The sequence below is a fragment of the Saccharomyces eubayanus genome, chromosome XV, assembly GCF_001298625.1.
Source record: "Saccharomyces eubayanus strain FM1318 chromosome XV, whole genome shotgun sequence".
Taxonomy (NCBI): domain Eukaryota; kingdom Fungi; phylum Ascomycota; class Saccharomycetes; order Saccharomycetales; family Saccharomycetaceae; genus Saccharomyces; species Saccharomyces eubayanus.
The window spans coordinates 474,549-493,472 of NC_030974.1; the positions used below are offsets into that span (position 1 = coordinate 474,549).

At 39.6% G+C, this 18,924-nt stretch overlaps 9 protein-coding genes across 9 annotated transcripts; 3 read left to right on the forward strand and 6 right to left on the reverse strand.

Annotated features, from left to right (window-relative positions):
- Positions 1 to 134: 134 nt before the first annotated feature.
- NAM8 (Nam8p) lies at positions 135 to 1,763 on the forward strand (the record flags this gene model as incomplete). Its single annotated transcript, XM_018365615.1, has 1 exon — positions 135 to 1,763. The coding sequence occupies one exon, from the start codon at positions 135 to 137 to the stop codon at positions 1,761 to 1,763; it is 1,629 nt and encodes a 542-aa protein (XP_018221870.1).
- A 1,066-nt stretch (positions 1,764 to 2,829) lies between these two features.
- On the forward strand, positions 2,830 to 3,150 carry RTC3 (Rtc3p; the record flags this gene model as incomplete). Its single annotated transcript, XM_018365616.1, has 1 exon — positions 2,830 to 3,150. One exon carries the CDS (start codon positions 2,830 to 2,832, stop codon positions 3,148 to 3,150), a length of 321 nt encoding a protein of 106 aa, XP_018221871.1.
- Positions 3,151 to 3,506: 356 nt separating this feature from the next.
- RPF1 (rRNA-binding ribosome biosynthesis protein RPF1) lies at positions 3,507 to 4,394 on the forward strand (the record flags this gene model as incomplete). Its single annotated transcript, XM_018365617.1, has 1 exon — positions 3,507 to 4,394. The coding sequence occupies one exon, from the start codon at positions 3,507 to 3,509 to the stop codon at positions 4,392 to 4,394; it is 888 nt and encodes a 295-aa protein (XP_018221872.1).
- Positions 4,395 to 4,663: 269 nt separating this feature from the next.
- Positions 4,664 to 5,305, reverse strand: GAR1 (H/ACA snoRNP pseudouridylase subunit GAR1; the record flags this gene model as incomplete). The annotated part of the gene is made up of 1 exon (XM_018365618.1): positions 4,664 to 5,305. The coding sequence occupies one exon, from the start codon at positions 5,303 to 5,305 to the stop codon at positions 4,664 to 4,666; it is 642 nt and encodes a 213-aa protein (XP_018221873.1).
- A 468-nt stretch (positions 5,306 to 5,773) lies between these two features.
- On the reverse strand, positions 5,774 to 6,622 carry YNG2 (histone acetyltransferase YNG2; the record flags this gene model as incomplete). Its single annotated transcript, XM_018365619.1, has 1 exon — positions 5,774 to 6,622. One exon carries the CDS (start codon positions 6,620 to 6,622, stop codon positions 5,774 to 5,776), a length of 849 nt encoding a protein of 282 aa, XP_018221874.1.
- Positions 6,623 to 6,836: 214 nt separating this feature from the next.
- Positions 6,837 to 8,771, reverse strand: MSR1 (arginine--tRNA ligase MSR1; the record flags this gene model as incomplete). Its single annotated transcript, XM_018365620.1, has 1 exon — positions 6,837 to 8,771. The coding sequence occupies one exon, from the start codon at positions 8,769 to 8,771 to the stop codon at positions 6,837 to 6,839; it is 1,935 nt and encodes a 644-aa protein (XP_018221875.1).
- A 350-nt stretch (positions 8,772 to 9,121) lies between these two features.
- On the reverse strand, positions 9,122 to 10,852 carry HXT4 (hexose transporter HXT4; the record flags this gene model as incomplete). The annotated part of the gene is made up of 1 exon (XM_018365621.1): positions 9,122 to 10,852. The coding sequence occupies one exon, from the start codon at positions 10,850 to 10,852 to the stop codon at positions 9,122 to 9,124; it is 1,731 nt and encodes a 576-aa protein (XP_018221876.1).
- A 2,003-nt stretch (positions 10,853 to 12,855) lies between these two features.
- HXT1 (hexose transporter HXT1) lies at positions 12,856 to 14,568 on the reverse strand (the record flags this gene model as incomplete). The annotated part of the gene is made up of 1 exon (XM_018365622.1): positions 12,856 to 14,568. The coding sequence occupies one exon, from the start codon at positions 14,566 to 14,568 to the stop codon at positions 12,856 to 12,858; it is 1,713 nt and encodes a 570-aa protein (XP_018221877.1).
- A 1,990-nt stretch (positions 14,569 to 16,558) lies between these two features.
- Positions 16,559 to 18,301, reverse strand: HXT5 (hexose transporter HXT5; the record flags this gene model as incomplete). Its single annotated transcript, XM_018365623.1, has 1 exon — positions 16,559 to 18,301. One exon carries the CDS (start codon positions 18,299 to 18,301, stop codon positions 16,559 to 16,561), a length of 1,743 nt encoding a protein of 580 aa, XP_018221878.1.
- Between the last annotated feature and the right edge of the window lie 623 nt (positions 18,302 to 18,924).

Below are 18,924 nucleotides of genomic sequence, written 5' to 3' on the forward strand. Positions count from 1 at the left end.
TGACTTTATTCGGGCAGTCAAAAACCGGACTATATTCCTTCCTTTTGGGTTACTTTCCGTTCATTTTATCAGCTTAGTCGATTAGGTTCGTTCCTATATCCCCTCACAACATAGCAACACATTTGCAGGTACAAATGTCTTATAAACAATTCAATTACTATCCCAATAGGGGAGATCCGACTAGGAACGACTCATTTCAATATAATGATGTTGCCTCTTCGAACAACAATAGTACAAATAATAATAGTACGAACGTATTAAATGTCCAAGGTGCATCCGATATAAATTCGGGCACTACCGGGAACCAATTGTATATGGGGGACTTGGATCCTACTTGGGATAAGAATACCATAAGTCAAATTTGGGGGTCCTTGGGCGAAGCAAATATTAACGTTCGAATGATGTGGAATAACCCTTCTAATGGTAGTTCCAGACCATCAATGGGTCCAAAAAACAATCAGGGGTATTGCTTTATCGATTTTCCTTCTTCCACACATGCGGCAAATGCTCTTTTGAAGAACGGGATGATTATACCTAGTTTTCCAAATAAAAAATTGAAATTAAACTGGGCTACGTCGTCGTATTCAAACGGCAACAGCAGCAGCAGCAACTCGATTAGTAACAGCAAGAGTGGCAATAACTATTCCATATTTGTTGGAGACTTAGCGCCAAATGTTACCGAATCACAGTTATTCGAGCTCTTCATTACCAGATATGCTTCTGCGTCTCACGCGAAAATCGTGCATGACCAGGTCACAGGAATGTCCAAGGGGTACGGCTTTGTAAAATTCAGCAGCGCTGAAGAACAACAACTAGCTCTTTCAGAAATGCAAGGCGTATTCTTGAACGGTAGAGCCATCAAAGTTGGTCCTACATCTGGTCAACAGCAGCAAAATGTACGTACTAACGGTAGTAACGAATACAATCGTAGTTCTTCGTCACTGAACAATGAAAATTATGATCCGAGGTTTCCCTCCAAGAATCAGTCATCATTGGGTAATGTTTCTAATAACATGAGCTCGAAGAGAAACCATATGTCTCAATTCATTTACCCCGTCCAACAACAGCCGTCTCTGAACCATTTCACTGATCCAAACAATACCACTGTCTTTATTGGGGGTCTGTCATCTTTGGTGACCGAGGATGAGCTCCGTGCTTATTTCCAACCTTTTGGCACGATTGTCTACGTCAAGATCCCAGTAGGCAAAGGCTGTGGGTTTGTTCAATACGTTGACCGACTATCCGCCGAGACAGCCATTGCCGGAATGCAAGGTTTTCCAATTGCGAATTCAAGAGTTAGGCTATCTTGGGGCAGATCTGCCAAGCAGACGGCATTGCTCCAGCAAGCTATGTTGAGTAACTCTTTGCAAGTTCAACAACAGCAACCAGCTTTACAGCAACCTACGTACGGATACATTCCCTCCACTTCGTATGAAAATCCAGCTCCGCTAAATAGTAACATTACGGCTTCAATGCTTCCAGGTTCTCAAACTTTAAACTATGCTAACTCATACGCCAATGATAACTCGTTACTTCATGATTCGAGTAATAGCTTAGGCTTAAATGATTTTGGTTTCTACAATAACAATGGTGCCACGAACGCATCTACCGCTAGCCTAATGACTAACAACGACTCCATCAGCGCTATTGATGCCCAAGGCCAACAACAGGTTATAATGCAAGGAAACGAAGCATTTGCGAATAGCACAACTTCAATGTTGAATCGTTTGGAACAAGGTAGTAATGGATTTATGTTTGCTTGAGCCCATACATGTATATAAAAAGTGTTTGTTCTTCCGTCTTTTTTTTTTCTGGTTTTCCCACATTATTTTTTTTTCTTTCAGTGTTAAATTGTGTTTGATCTTAGACCGACGACAATAATGTTACATTTGTGCTTATTTTTATTTCCCACATTTTTCAAGATTCGATTTCTTTTACTAAAGCTGTTTCATCGTAAGTAGCTTCCATGTCTTTCGTGTCCTTCTAGTTGTTACGTTTTCCTTTCTGTTTTTTTTTGTTTGTTTTTTTTTCTTTCATTTCTTTCAAGGTCATTGTTATTTTAATTCAATTCAAGAGTGTATGCTTTTAAACGTTTGAACGTGTTTATGATTTTCTTTTTGTTTTCTTCGTTTTCTTTCTTCTTTGCGGTGCTACGTATTTGTGTGTTCTCTGCCTATTCCTTCTTTACTATATTTAATTATTTCCTGTTTTTTTTTCTTCTGTATTCTCGAAAATTGTTTATTGATGTATTTTAATATATTTCCATTATCACTACTTTATTGCCAGTGACGCCGTTGCAGGTGCCTTTCAAGACTACGTATTTAGCTCTTTGGCATGCGTACCCAATTTGACTCATTTTCGCTCCCTCTTACGTAGATGTGGCTTTCGGCTGGTTCGGCTGCGCGTTTCAACGGTTAGTGGGTGAGAGGAGAGAGCTCAGTTTTGAAAGTCCGGTTTAGCGAATGTCACCTTTCGACAGCGTTATGTTACCTACCAGGTTGTCCCTTTTCTGACATCACAACCCCTTACGACTGGCGATCGTCTTTGTTCTTCTCCTAGCTTCTTTTCTTGTCTCGACCCTTTTGCCTTGTCCTGTCCTATCCTGTCTTGCCGTATGTAATAACGCTACCCCTTTATTTGGTGGCAGAAGGGGTTGCCAGAAACGGGGAGATCAAAACCTATATAACTGATGAGAATCTTACTCGATAGTTTGGAATAATAGTTCTTCCCATTCTCAAACCATAAGAATCATCAACTACTAATAGTTTTACACGCTACACTAGCTAACAAGAAGTAAAGAAAAAACCGCATACTCAAAATCAAAACAACATGTCTACCGTAATCAAGTATTTCTACAAAGGTGAAAACACCGATTTAATTATATTTGCTGCATCTGAAGAACTCGTAAACGAATATTTGGAAAATCCATCCATCGGTAAGCTTTCGGAAGTGGTTGAAGTCTTTGAAATCTTCACCCCGCTAGATGGTAGAGGTGCCGAAGGTGAATTGGGCGCTGCATCCAAGGCCCAAGTGGAAAATGAATTCGGTAAGGGTAAGAAGATCGAAGAAGTTATCGATTTGATATTGAAAAATGGTGAACCAAATTCCGTTACTTCCAGTCTCAAAACTAAAGGTAACGCCTACAAATAAATAGTTCCCGACTCTCTCTCTCTCTCTCTCTGGGCGGCTTGCATTGGATATGCAATAAGTCTAAAGCGGTGTACTGCACCGCTGTAACGATGCATTCGTTTTTTTAAACTAGAGTAAATAATTTAAAGCCATACATATCCATATATACATTTACGTTTTAAAACGCCGTTTGTGTAATTCATTGTGGCAAGTGCATTTAAGTATATTTTCGTCAAGCGTGATTTTTCACTTGGAAAAATAATAAGAAAAATTTTAGCGATGAGATGAGCTAGTAAAAAGAAATATTGTCTATTGGATTATGATCTCAACACATTACAAAGAGACCAGGTAAGTCAAAGACATCGTTATACGTTAAAATGGCTGCTGGAAATGAGATAAACATTACGAATAAGCTCAAAAGGCAAGAGATTTTTGCTGATATAAAACATGAGAAGAATAAAGAACGTCATACAATGAGAAGAAAGAGGGCTAAGGACGAGAGGGAGAACCCAGAACTACGGGAGCAAAGATTGAAAGATAACGTAACGAAGACTATAGAAAACACGAGGGTCTATGATGAGACTATTAGCAAAGAAGTGGAAGGGGACGAAGAAGATTTGATGAAATACTTTAACGGTAATTCCAACGAACCACCAAAGATCTTCCTGACCACAAATGTGAACGCAAAAAAGAGTGCTTATGAATTTGCTAACATCCTGATTGAGGTGTTGCCAAATGTCACTTTTGTGAAGAGAAAGTTTGGCTATAAGTTAAAGGAGATATCTGATATTTGTATAAAGAGAAATTTCACCGACATTGTTATAATCAATGAAGATAAGAAAAAGGTAACGGGTTTGACATTCATACATTTACCAGAGGGTCCAACTTTCTACTTCAAATTATCGTCCTTTGTGGAAGTGAAGAAAATTGTTGGACACGGCAGACCAACTAGTCATATTCCAGAGCTGATTTTGAACAACTTTCAAACAAGACTAGGTCAAACAGTGGGCAGGTTGTTCCAGTCTATTTTACCTCAGGACCCTGATATTGAAGGTAGACAGGTGATTACTCTACACAATCAAAGAGACTACATTTTCTTCAGAAGGCATCGTTACGTCTTCAAAGACAATGAAAGAGTGGGTTTGCAAGAACTGGGCCCACAGTTTACTCTTAAATTGAAGAGATTGCAAAGAGGTATTAAAGAGGAAACTGAATGGGAACACAAGCCTGAAATGGATAAAGAAAAGAAAAAGTTCTATCTATAGTTTTACATGTGTATATAGTGTAAGGCGTATCATAAAATCAATTGGTAAATTCATCTTTGTTAGTTCCTTCACGTTTAATAATATTGAATTCTCTTGCTTTTTTTAGGTCAATTTATTACAGGTAAATAAATCAAATATATATAGTATACAGAACAAAACGGTAATTTATTTTTGACGTTAGAAGTGTTTGGGCAGATTGAGTAAATTAAAGAGATAAAAAAATTTGCGGAAAAATAAAGGATAGACTGCTTTTCACCTTGATGTGAAAATCATCTTCTGCCTCCACGATCACCTCTGAAACCGCCACGGGAACCACCACGGGAACCGCCTCTGAATGAGCTACCACCGCGAGATCCGCCTCTGAATGAACTACCGCCACGAGCTCCACCTCTGAAACCACCTCTGAAACCACCTCTATCACCACCTCTGAAACCACCTCTAGCGCCACCACGGCCCATTGGGGCACCACCACGGCCACCTGGGGCACCACCTCTCTTTTTCTTGTTTTTTGGCTTTGGTGGGCCTGCTACCTTTGGCTTTGGTAAAAATCTTTCAATAGGTAATAGTTTATCAGCAGCAATGTAGAATTTGTCACCTTCTTTGAAGCTGGTAGCCTGGACACCATCACCACACTTGATAGTGAAAAAAACTTCATTTAATGGACCCAATATTTCATCGATTTTACCGACTTGAGTCTTGTTTTCCAAATATATTGGGGCATTGAAATATGGAACCTTGGTGTTGATGGAACGACAAACAATATCACCCTCACATGGATGTACGAAAGCACCCATTTCTAGAACACTGTCTGGTGGACCTTGTTGAAATGGTCTAGCACCACCAGCACGTCCACCACGAAAGCCGCCACGGAAACCGCCACGGCCACCTCTGTTACCTCCTCTAAAACTCATTATTTTTATTGATTAAGTGTTATTCTTGGGTAATATCCTGGTGAAATCAAGCAATTATCCACTTTGTAGAAAAGATTTTTCTCGTTATAAGCCTAATGGATTAGTTTTTTTTTCCTTTCCTCATCTCGAAAAATTTTTCACTACATAAATTTCCGACGTCAAAGAGAAAAAAAGTAAAAATTGGTCACGTGTAGGACTTTGCTGACAAAAATGGTTTAAAGATTATAATACATACGTAATGCTAGTAGCATAGAAATACCATGTATATATAGTAGTAGTGATTTAATCTTGACCGAGGACCAAGCACCTACCTGTAAGTATGTTCCTACAACACTTTGTGTAGCCTCGATAGTTCGTCTCTTTCCTAACTGGAGGTATAAACTCCTGCTCTCGCATTTAGTGTAACACGGTTCTTCCTTGTGGAAATATTATTACTATCAACGTTTCATTCCTAAAAGGCGTCTTTCCTTAATTGCGTTTCCTTTTCAATTTGCTTTTTTCCATCTCAATTTTGCAGTCAGGACAGTACCACGTACCCTTTGGAGGTTCTTTTAAACTAACACAATCATAATGAAACCATTCATATTTACAGTTAGGACCATCGCAAGCAACCATTTCGCCGAATGACACCCTTTGGCAAAAGCAGTATAAGGTTTTGTCTTCGTCCTCATTCTCAAATGAGCCGTTTTGACCCTTGCCATTTCTATTATTTTTGATTTCTTTTGTCCTTGCGATTTTATTTTCAAAGCTCGGACTCATTGGGGTGACAGATTTTTCTGTAGTTGAAACATCTATTTCATTCTGGAGCTTAGATGCACGATTGGTTTTTTTCTTTTTCAAAGTGGGCGGTATAGATCCTGAGCTAGACGCAGCTCGTTTCTTCTTCATGCTACCACTACTCATTACTGAACTTTCTCTGGAGGCTTCAGCAGCACTTTCCATGTCCCCGTCTTCTTCTACAGGAGCTAGCACACCGTCTTCCTCTAATAGAGCTATGTTGTTCTCTAACTTACTCAAATGTCTAGCAATTAAAAAGAGCGCGGTATTCGCTAGAACGCATTTTTCTTTTTGTAGAGACTGACATTTTAAAAGTGAACCTTTTATTTCTTCGTCTAGTTCGTCCTCCTGTGGGTGTTTCGGTATGGAGCCTTGCTGCCTTATAAACTTGTGTATCTGGAATTCCTTTTGCTCATATCTCTTTTTTTCTTCGTTGAGTTTCAAGTCATTTGAGCCGATCTCCTCTAGAAGATAATGAAACTCGGATGGGAGATTCGACACATCTTGTATTGTTTGCTCTAAAACTAAACTTGGGTCCATCTTCTATCGCTTATGTTTTCACTATTAGCTCCCCCACAATGTGTCCTATTGTTGGTTCCGTGCATAATGGTATTTAGTTACTAATATACCACTTTGCGGAGAATTTATTCATGATCATTTTGTACGTGGAAATCGGCCTCTTCTCTATTTACATGCTTATATCAAACTAAGCCCAATCTAGGATCTCTTAGCTATTGCTAATCTACCTATATATTTACATTCTATCGACTGGTACTAGCCCTAAGAGTGACATTGCATTGTGCAGTACTTGTCTGCTTGCTGAATATATGGCAAGTCGTGGTATAGCAACATCGTCAGACTTCCCTGCAACCCATACATTTTTATAACATGAAGAGACCTGGTGACAAACCTTGAATAAATACGTTATAATTGTAGCGGGCTCTTGTGTTTTAAACGCTCGTTTGAGGACGTCCGGATACTGAGCCAGGAGTCTGACAAGCTTAATCAATTGTGGTTCGTCGAGATTTGAAAAATCTGCTTGCACCAGCATATCGGCTGTAATATTACTGGAGCTCCTTTCCAAAGATCTTAGTCTGGAATGTGTGTATTGCAAGTAGGGGCCTGTGTCACCTTCAAAAGATAGCATTCTGTTCCAGTTAAATTCGTAATTATTGATACGTTTGGCCTTCATGTCTTGAATGATTATGGCAGATATACCAATTAAATCGGCAACCTGATGTGGATCTTCCACTTGCGCTATTTTTATTTTGTTGTTTTTCATAATTTGGAAAGCTTTATCCCTTGCTTCGTCTAGAATGGTATCTAAGAAAACCACGTTTCCCTTTCTTGTCGACATGCCTTGAACCATACCGAAGTTGACGTGATTCAAATCTTTTGCCCAATCGAAGTTCATTTTTTGTAGTATCATAAAGAGCTGGGACATATACAAGTCTTGTTGAGATGAAATCACGTATACCATTTTGTCAAATTTTAAATCTTTTTTGCGCTCCATGGCTGCCCCAACGTCTCTTGTCAGATACAGAGTAGTTCCGTCTGATTTTTGTACCACAGCTTTACCTAGGTTTTTCGACCATTGCGTTAAATCAATTACCAGAGCACCATCCTTTTCTTCAACAAGATGGTTTTGGTAAAATATGTTTAATGCCTCATCCATGGATTCTTTGGATACTTGCGATTCCCCGGAAAATATGTCAAAATTAATGTTCAAACGTGAATACGTTTGGATATAGTGGTGGATGGATAGTGAGCGGAATCTATTCCAGATCTTGGTAGCATTCTGGTCTCCATTTTCTAATTTTTTGAAGAACGTACGGGCCCTGCTACTGATGCCACATTGAGATGTGTCGTTTTCCTTCTCTTCTTCCGCAAGGTCCTTGTTGATTTGAACATATACCTCGAATAAATGTTGAATGGGCTGCTTTTCTAACGCCTTTTCGTTACCATATTTCTCAAAACCTACTGCTAATAAACCAAACTGTCGACCCCAATCACCTAAGTAGTTCATACGAACTACTGACCATCCCATTGCCTCGTATAAATTTGAAAGGAACCCACCTATTATTGTCGATCTCAAATGACCAGCATGAAACGGTTTGGCAATGTTTGGCGATGAAAATTCGACTACAACTTTTTTCTGCAGACAAGATTTTTCCTGACCATATCTTTCTTTTTGAAGCAGTATACTCGGTACTGCTGATTGGAGAAGATACTTCTGATCGAAGAAGAACTGAAGGAAGGGCCCCTTTGCACAAACTTTACCTAAACTGCCGTACGCGCTTAACTCGGTGGCCCATCGCTTAGCAACGGCCACGGGATTAGCTACCTTTATTTTCGGAAGAGGCAATATTAGATCACCTCCCTCCATATTATTCGTTGGCTCGAGCGCATTGACTATCAGCGAGCGGCCTATTCCGGATATATCATTCAGTATTATTGAAATATCTTCGCGTAAAGTATCTAAAGGATAATTTGCTTGTTCGGATTTTTTACTTAACTTTGGCCTTGAACTTTCAGATCTGTATTTATTCTGTCCACTATCTTTTCTGGTGGTACAAAAGGTGTGCCTAAAATGTGTAATCAACAAAGGTATCGAGTTGTATCTAGGGTGGGAAGAAAAATGACCCCTGCAGGACAGGCTGTGATTCTTAAAGTGAAGAATTCTAAACATCTTGGCCAACCTCAAATAGGCCGTTTGATAATTACTAATGGTTGCGAGTTATACGGTTTCTACGGTAATTATTAGTATTTTTCTCAATTATCGTTCCTGAAGATTTCGGGATCAACTTGAAATGTTAACTTAAAAATATATCAAATATCTAAACACTAACATTTCCGAAACAAAATATAAAACATAAAAAAACAATACTTAAAAAGATAGTTTAATAAAATATTATTTACAAAACTATTAATTCATATGTATATATTTCATAAAGCGTTAAAAATTAAGATCAAAATTTTCTTTTTATTTCCTGTAAAAGGAAGTCTATATTATTCAATTAGTTGCATTAAAAAGTTGGCTTACTTTTTTCCGAACATCTTCTTGAAGAAAGGTTGGTCGTCCTCAGCCAAGTCATTAGCATTATAGTCGGAATTTCTTTTGTTTGGTGGGACCCATTCAGTTGATTTCCATGGTAAGACACCTTCTTCCCACAAAGTGTTGACTTCTTCCAAAGTTAAACCCTTAGTTTCAGGAACAAAGAAGAAGACATAAAAGTAGGAAAATACTAAACAACCCATGAAAACGTAACCGTAGTAGAAATCGATGGCACCGGAGATAAATGGGGTAAAGAACCCAATCAAGAAACCCCACAACCAGTTACAGGCTTGGGCAATAGACATACACTTGGACTTGACTCTCAATGGGAAAGTTTCAGAGTTGACAACAAAAGGAATTGGAGCCCAGGTGGTGGCGAAACAGAATAAGTAGAAACAGGTAAAGACAATCATACAGTTACCAGCACCCTTGGAAGAACCGTTTTTCTTACCATTTGGCCATAATCTAGTAACACCGACAGAGGCGAAAACAACCATACAACAAACCATAGAAGCGGCACCCCACAATAAACATCTACGACGACCATATCTTTCGACTAAAAAGATACCAACCAAAGTGGAAGCGAAATTGACAATACCTAAAACAATAGAAGTTTCGAAAGAATCTTGTAAACCGACAGCAGTGAAAACGGTAGTACCGTAGTAGAAGAAATAGTTATCACCAGTCAATTGTTGTAGAGATTGAATCATAGCACCCATGATCAAACGTTGTAGAACTTTAGTCTTGGTGTTGAATAATTCACCCCAGGAAGCGTTACCAGCTAATTTTTCAGCCTCAATACCAGATTGGACGACTTCAATTTCAGCTGCGATAGCTGGATCATCAACGCTAACCTTGTTTGAAAGAGCAATAGAACGCTTAGCTTCTTCAATTTTACCAACTTCAACTAAGTAACGTGGAGATTCTGGAACAAACGTCATACCACCGATCATAAACAAAGCCCAGGCGAAACCTAGACCCAATGGGACTCTCCATTGCACAGAGTTGGAGTAAGTCTTGGTACCGTAATTGGTACAGTAACCCAAGAAAATACCCAAGGTGATCATAAGTTGGTAACACGAAACCAGAGTACCTCTAATATGCTTTGGAGAAACTTCTGAGATTAACATTGGGGATAAGACAGCAATACCACCAACACCTAAACCAGAGATAATTCTACCAATGAAATATTGGTACCACTTGTCAATGGATGCAATTTGAATGATAATACCGATAATGTAAATAACGACAACAACGATTAAACCCATTTTACGACCATACATGTCACCTAACTTGGACAAAATAATACCACCAAAGGCACAACCAATGTTGAAAATAGCGACAATTAAACCAGTTCTAACCTTAGACAAGTAGTGAGTACCGTCGTGATGCTTCATACCGAATCTTCTGATGAAATCAGTTTGAGCAACAAAACCAGAAATGGTACCAGTATCCCAACCGAAAACGAAACCACCAAAAGCAATCATGATACACATGATGGAGACAGTAATGTAAGCGGAAGCTGGCTTTTTTGGAATTTCAATGTAATTGTTTGATTCTTCATGGTTCTCGTCGAAGTCTTTCAAGTCATCTCCCTCAGCTTTGTTAGATGGAGTAGATAAAGCTGAGTTCGAGTCAGATTCAACTGGTGACAAAGCTTCTGGTGGAGGATTTTGGACGGCTGTATCCTCGTGATAAGCACCTTCTTCAGACATTTTTGTTAATTTTTTTGTTCAAAGTGTTTTCAAAAACCAAACCTTAGTGAGAGGCTTTGAATATATCTTTTCTTGATGGTTGTTTTTTATGATTATAAAAGTATAATTGAAGTGGATTGAATCATGAATATTGTGTAAAACACTGGGTATTTATATAATTTTTTTCTTGTTTAAGTTGTCATTTTTCCACCTTTCCTGAAGCTTCTCACCGCTATCAAAGACTACTCGACTATTCTTAGTTTACTTTTTTTCATCACCACCCCACCTCCATTAACTTAAAAGTTATACACTAAAATCCGACATTCCTCCGTTGTTTCTTAGCCTCGATGGTCTGACGCCAAATAATAGGCTATAGAACTGAGGCAGCTGGAAAATTTTTTGAAATATTCCATAATGAGAGCACTAAATCTTCGTAGGGACTCTCAGCGGTTTTTATCCGAAGAGTTATTCCTCCTTCCCCAAGTTTTTCTGCAGGCGGGGAATATGGGGCCCCATGGAAAAAAAACTGGGGGGAGGTGGGAACAGGGGGACCAAGAAAAAAAATTACTCGGGGAAATATCCTCAGGTTCACAGAAACATATGCAGGCCAGGAAAAATGTGGAATATTATATAAACACTGTTTTTCCACTTTGGTACGGGATATTCTTTGCTGTAGGCGGATAAACAGGGAAAAAAATACCGAACACGGCCCCTTTTGGGCATTGTTTTTCCTATTGGGCAAACATCCCGGAACCCACTGGCTCAGGTGTTTTTCCTTCTTGTTTCCGCTACATTGCTGCAGGAACTTTACGAAGGCCAAGCCTTTTTCGATAAAAAAAAATCTGGATTTAGTAATTGGAGTTCAGTTCGCAGGCCCAGGCTCCCTTCCTCTTCTGTTTCTTTCCTCCCCAACAACCCCAGTAGTTCCTTCACTATGACAAAAATGAAAGTTTTGAGGTACCGGAAAGTCACTCGAACCTAAAAATACCGGAGAAGATAGAACGCTTTAGTTGAGGTCAGGTACAACCGTTCGTAACGCGGTCGTCCCTGACTTTTTGGTTGCAGCTTTGCATCAGCTTGGATCAGATTGAATTCATTGGGACGCTCTTACAGGCCGCTAGAAAAAAATGCATGCGCGCTACCAAAAATCAAAATTCCCGCAACTCTGTAGTCCAGCCCGTATGGTTTCAAGATGAGAGGTAAATAGAATAACGTTCCTCAGTTTTTCGTGTTTGAAAGCTGAGACCGAAGGTGATGTAGACGATGTACCCCCGCCCCCTCTACCAATGTTATCTCCACCCCCGTAACAGTTACAAATATGTGGGGTACTTKCGCTGGATATTTKAGCTTCCTTTAAGTAGCTAAAGTCGTAGCGTATAGGCCTAGTTTTTTGGATTCGGGTGCCCTAGGGCTTCGGTTATTGCATATTACGAAATTTTTTTGCAAAAAGGGTTTGGGGGCCTAAAAAAATGTGTCACATTCCATAAGGATAAATTAGGTAATATTCATGTTTATGCGAATTGTATAGATCATTGTTTAAATGTATCACGATTTTTTTGCATTTTGTCAGACATACTATGGACAGTAAGCGATTCAGCCTTGTAAGATGTGTTGTTGCACTTTTGAGAATTTCACAGCATATGTCATCTCGCACCTGGATTTGTGTTCAATATCAAGCAGATAACCTTTATACTCATCTTTAGCACCGCAATATTGATAGTTTATGAGCCCAGATGATGTTCACTTACCTGCTAAATTGTAGGTACTCGGGTTAGAAGGGAAAATATTTCAAATCGAGCGTGTTTTGTATGCAGGCGGATATAGAAAGGATAGGTTGCACGAATTTTTTTTCATTCCCATCGAAGTAAAAAAAAATAATAACAGTAAAGTAAATAGTACGGGAAAAAATTTGTAATTTTGAATATTTTTTTAAACACCAAATATAAAGAATAACCTTTATTAATTCCTTAAGAAATCAAATATTGTATAAATCATTAAAAACATGCATATTGAGATTATTTAGTTTATTTCCTACTAAACATACTCTTGTAAAATGGTTGGTCGTCGTGCATTAGGTCATTAGCATTATAATCGGTACCTCTCTTAGAGGCAGGCACCCAGGAAGCAGACTTCCATGGCAAAACACCTTCGGCATACATGTCATTGACTTCTTCTAATGATAGACCCTTTGTTTCTGGAACAAAGAAGAAGACATAGAAGTATGCGAAAACCATACAGCCCATGAAAACGTAACCGTAGTAGAAGTTAATGGCACCAGTGATAAATGGGGTAAAGAAACTAATCAAGAAACCCCAGATCCAGTTGGCCGCACTGGCAATGGACATACACTTGGACTTGACTCTCAATGGGAAACATTCAGAAATAACAACGTAAGCAATTGGAGCCCAAGTGGTGGCGAAACAGAAAATATAGAAACAGGCGAAACAAATCATACAGTTACCAGCACCCTTAGATGAAGGACCATTTTGACCTTCTGGCCATAATTTAGTGACACCGACAGAAGCGTAGACAACGTAACAGCAGACCATACCAACAGCACCCCACATCAAACAGTTACGACGGCCAAAACGGTCGACTGTGTATAGGGAACAACAGGTGGAAAAGAAATTAACAACACCAAAGACAATAGAAGTTTCGAAAGAATCCTGTAAACCGACAGCCTTGAAAACAATAGTACCGTAGTAGAAGAAGTAGTTGTCACCAGTCAATTGTTGTAGAGATTGAATCATAATACCCATCATAGTACGTTGGAGCATGGCAGGTTTACCAGTAAACAATTCACCCCAAGATGCAGTACCAGCAGATTTCATTTCTTCAACGCTAGCTTCAATAGATTCCAGCTCATGTTGGATAAATGGATGGTCTGGTGGACATTTGTTAACCTTGGCAAGAGAAGCTCTGGCTTCGTCGATTTTTCCAACTTCAACTAAGTAACGTGGAGATTCTGGAACAAACATCATACCACCGATCATAAACAAAGCCCAGGCGAAACACAACCCCAAGGGGACTCTCCATTGCACAGAGTTAGAGTAATTCTTGGTACCGAAATTAGTACAGTAACCCAGGAAAATACCTAAGGTAATCATAACTTGGTAACATGAAACTAATGTACCTCTCATTTCACTAGGGGCAACCTCTGAAATTAACATGGGTGACAAAACGGTAATACCACCAACACCTAAACCAGAGATAATTCTACCAATGAAATATTGGTACCACTTGTCAATGGAGGCAATTTGAATAATGATACCAATAGTATAAATAACAACAACGACAATAAGCCCGATTCTACGACCGTACATGTCACCCAGTCTGGCCAAAAGAATACCACCAACGGCACAACCGATGTTGAAAATAGAGACAATTAAACCAGTTCTAACCTTAGACAAGTAGTGAGAACCGTCGTGATGCTTCATACCGAATCTTCTTAAGAAATCAGTTTGAGCAACAAAACCAGAAATGGTACCAGTATCCCAACCGAAAATGAAACCACCGAAAGCAACCATAACACAACAAATAGAAACAGTGACATAGGCGCCCTTACCAGTGTTTGGAGGTGGGACAGCAGGTTGTGCTTCGCTTTCACTCAAGTTGTCGTGAAAGCTTTCATTTTTACCTTCTGGAGTGTTCATTGCTCTCGAACGACTAGATTCCAACTCATATGAATTGGATGAATTGGATTTTTGTGGAGATATTAGATCCGGAGTTGAATTCATAACTAGATGTCTATCAACTTTAATGATGATTTTTTTGTATTGTGTATGAAGGTGGGGAAAGAAATGGTTGAACCCCAGAGAAAATATATTATGGGGGGATACAATCTTGCCTTTATATAATTTCAAATACGCTAATTTGGTTGGTATCAAAAATTTGAGGGTGGACGCAGCTTCGGGTGGTACGAAATATCTCTATCAGATAATGGTGGAGTTCCTGGCTTCCCGGATAAAAGCCACCAAACGTTGTAGGAAACCATATTTACGTCCAAATCTTTTATCTACGTCATATTGAGCGGTATTCTTCCGTGAATTTCTTACGAATATTCTTCATGTTGACCCGTGGGCAACAGATCGGCACGGCAATACCCTGCAGCCTTTTTGGCTAGTTTTTCCGAGTTACCATTACGTATCGGATCTTTGTGCGCCTAAGTTACTCGGACTTCGCAAAAAAAAAAAAGAAAAGTGCTGGGCTCGGAAAAACTTTTGACTATCAGCAACGCTCGATGGAGCAAGGTATTTTATTCATTCGAGAAACAAAACAAGAGTTTTGAACTTCAAAATTTTTTGTTGAAAACTATGGTATTATGGGACTTGACTAGTTTATGAATAGATGTGGTGCATGTGACCAATTACCGTGCAGAAAGAATCAGACGTATTTTTTTGTAAAATTCTTCATCACTCTTACTCTTGCGTAATAAAAAGACAAAGATAATCCGAACCGTGGCACGCAGTTTCTGCCACGCCGCTTCGGAAAAACTCTTCGACAATTCGAAGCCAAGGCAATCATACTTATCATTTTCTAGACCTACAAGCTCTGCTGTTTTGACACGCACCAGTAAGCCCTAAAAAACTTTGCACCCTAACTTGCCTTAAGAAAAGTTCGGAGAAAGCTCCGAATAATTTTTGCGGCAGCTCCTAATTATCCTTTTTGTCTCTTTTTTTTTCTGGTCGGAGAAAACTCTTGGGCACGCACGCAGTGGAGGTATTTTCTGCAACTCGTTCAGGAAAGGAAAAGTCTTCCGATACTGAGATAAAAAAAAAAAACTCGGAAAATAAAAAGCTCCCGGGCCAAAGGACAACTAGTTCCGAATAGGCAAGGTTATTCCGTTTATGGCTTGCGGCCTTTTCATGCCAAAACTTTCTTTTGAAGAGAGCCAAAAAAGAACCATGATAGAGTCAAAAGAGTATAATTCCTTTTTCTCCACCAAAAAGTTTACGGAGCTTAACCAGCAAAAAAAAACTGGGACAACAAGGTTTTGGGTAGCCGAGTGGTATACTTCATAAAATGACGATATAAACGTGAAGGTAGGCAGATCCCGGAGAGCAAACTAACACGGGGTAACAAGACGTATATGTGCTTGTGTCTGACGGTAAATGATGTCATGGACAGATAAGCTTGAAGATTATTCTTTTTCTATTTTTTTTTATTTTTATTTTTAAATGCTATTGTAAGGATCCAGTAGAACCGTGACCAAAGCTCTTTGCCTACCATTGGTTTAGAATACGATGAAGAACGTAACTTGACTGATCGTTGGCTGGCACAGATTCTTTTGTTTTTCTTGTTATATGTAATTGAAAGCCTGCTCATGTCCGAAATTCGAACAATGGCTCGCATCATATCAGCAAAAAGGTGACGGGGAAGGAGAGGTATGTGTATTATGGATCGAGCACATGGCAATATGCCGGCAAAAGAAATTTCATGCGATTTGGCTTACAAAAGTACAGATTAAAAAAAAAACATCGCGTATTTAGGCATTTGTAGGCGTACGTAAACGTAATTTTACTTAAGTTTAGCGAACACCAAGTAACTGAAAAAAAAAAAAAATACTGCACACGATTGCTGCAGAATAAACTACAGGTCAAAGTGTGTGTGTACATGAACGAAAGCGCTTGATTAAAATTGAATTATTGCAGATTAAAAATAAATGTGAAGTTTAATTAAGTAAAGGTATGCGATATAATGAACGTATTACAAGGAAATCATGACAAATTACTTCTCTTTAGTAAACATCCTCTTATAGATTGGTCTAGTGTCGTTTCTGGTAGCATTCAAATCATAATCCTCGGTTCTTCTAGAAGGAGGAACCCATTTGGTGGACTTCCAAGGTAAGACGTTTTCTTCGTACATTTCGTTGACTTCCTCTAGTGTCAAGCCCTTAGTCTCGGGAACAACGAAGAATACGTATACGTATGCGAACACCATACAGCCCATAAAGACATATCCATAGTAAAAATTAATTGCTGAAGTGATGAATGGGGTGAAAAAACTGATCAGGAAACCCCAGATCCAGTTACATGCACTGGCAATTGACATTGCTTTACCACGGACTCTTAAAGGATAGGACTCGGAGATGAGGACATATGCAACAGGAGCCCACGTCGTGGCGAAGCAAAAGATATAGAAACAGGCAAAGACAATCATACAATTACCAGCCCCTTTAGAGGAGGGTTGACTTTGGCCGTTTGGCCACAATCTGGTAACACCTACAGAGGCGTAGACCACGTAGCAACAAATCATACCAACACATYCCCACAGTAGACAGTTACGACGGCCGAAACGGTCAACAGTATACAATGAGAAGAAAGTAGAAACAAAGTTGACTACCCCTAAAACGATGGCAGTTTCAAATGAATCCTGTAAACCGACAGCTTGGAAAATTGTAGTACCGTAGTAGAAGAAGTAGTTGTCACCAGTCAATTGTTGTAGAGATTGAATCATCATACCCATGATTGTACGTCTTAGCATTTGAGGTTTACCCGTGACTAATTCGCTCCACGAGGCAGAGCCGGCTAGTCTTTCAGCCTCAATGGAAGATTGGTAATTCTCCATTTCCAGAGTAACTAACGGTGAATCCTCAGTGGTCTTGTTAACCCTTGCTAAAGCACGCTTGGCTTCATCCATTTTACCCACTTCGACCAGATAACGTGGGGATTCAGGAACAAAACTCATCCCAAAAATCATGAAGATAGACCATGCAAAACACAACCCCAAGGGGACTCTCCATTGCACAGAGTTGGAGTAGTTCTTGGTACCAAAATTAGTACAGTAACCTAGAAAGATACCGAAGGTGATCATAAGTTGGTAACATGAAACCAAAGTACCACGCAACTGTTTTGGAGACACTTCAGATATTAACATCGGTGCCAACACCGTGATACCGCCAACACCTAAACCAGAGATAATCCTACCAATGAAATACTGGTACCATTTATCTATGGAGGCAATTTGAATCACGATACCCACGGAGTAAATGACGACCACAATGACTAGGCCGATTTTACGGCCATACATATCACCGAGCCTAGATAAAACTATACCCCCAATGGCACAGCCAATATTGAAAATAGACACTAACAAACCGGTCCTGACGTTGGAAAGATAGCTTGTACCGTTAGCACGAGTGGTTCCAAACCGCCTAATGTAGTCGCTTTGTCTGACGAAACCGGAAATCGTACCAGTGTCCCATCCAAAGACGAACCCACCGAAAGCCACCATTAAACAGCAGATGGACACGAACAGCAAATCTGACTTGGATTTGGTTTCCAACTGGTTGTTAGCTTCTCTTTGTAGCTCTTCCAGTTCGTCCTTGGGAGGACCACCAGGTGGAGCGTTGTAACCGGCGGCGCCAGGTGCGGTAGAGTTGCCTGATTTCTCGTTATAAGAGTTAGAGTTCGTGCTCACAGTAGCTGATCCCTCTAGGGGGATTTGGCGAGCATGTTCGGGTTCCGACATTTTTTTCCTCTAATCTTTTTCTTTTGTTATAGTTGATGTCTAGCTATTATGATAAGCTATGAAGTAGAGACGCTAAAGTAAAACAGAAAAAAGCTTGCTTGAATTTTATATATATAGATAAATTATTCGTTGCTGAAACTATCTTCCCAACCCCAGAAAGAGAATAGCTAAGTGGTCAATACGAAAAGAAAAGAAGGAGAGACATYATTACTTTTTATACGTGAGGCTAAAAAGAAAGTACCAGTTCTCGCCCTTCCTTTCTTCTTTTCTCCTTGCCCCTAAACTTGTTCACCCATGCCCATATCCTTGTTCAGTGATATCGATATCGATATCACACTTGTACTATCCATTCATCATCTTTAATTTCTCATTTACACGCCCAGGGTGCTATGATCTGTTTAACTGCTATTTACGATGAGTGTGTAATCAGGTAGGGTATCATTCAGGCGCCCCTAATTTTGCACAGCCACGGGAAGAGCGGATTAACTGCCCAGAAAAGGGTGCAGACCACCGGTATCCCTTAAGCTATTGCATCACGCATATATGCATGCAGAAGGGGTATGGGTCCTTTCTTGTCAACGCCAGTGCATCATCATTTGGCCCGGGCCTCGCAGTAGGTTTCC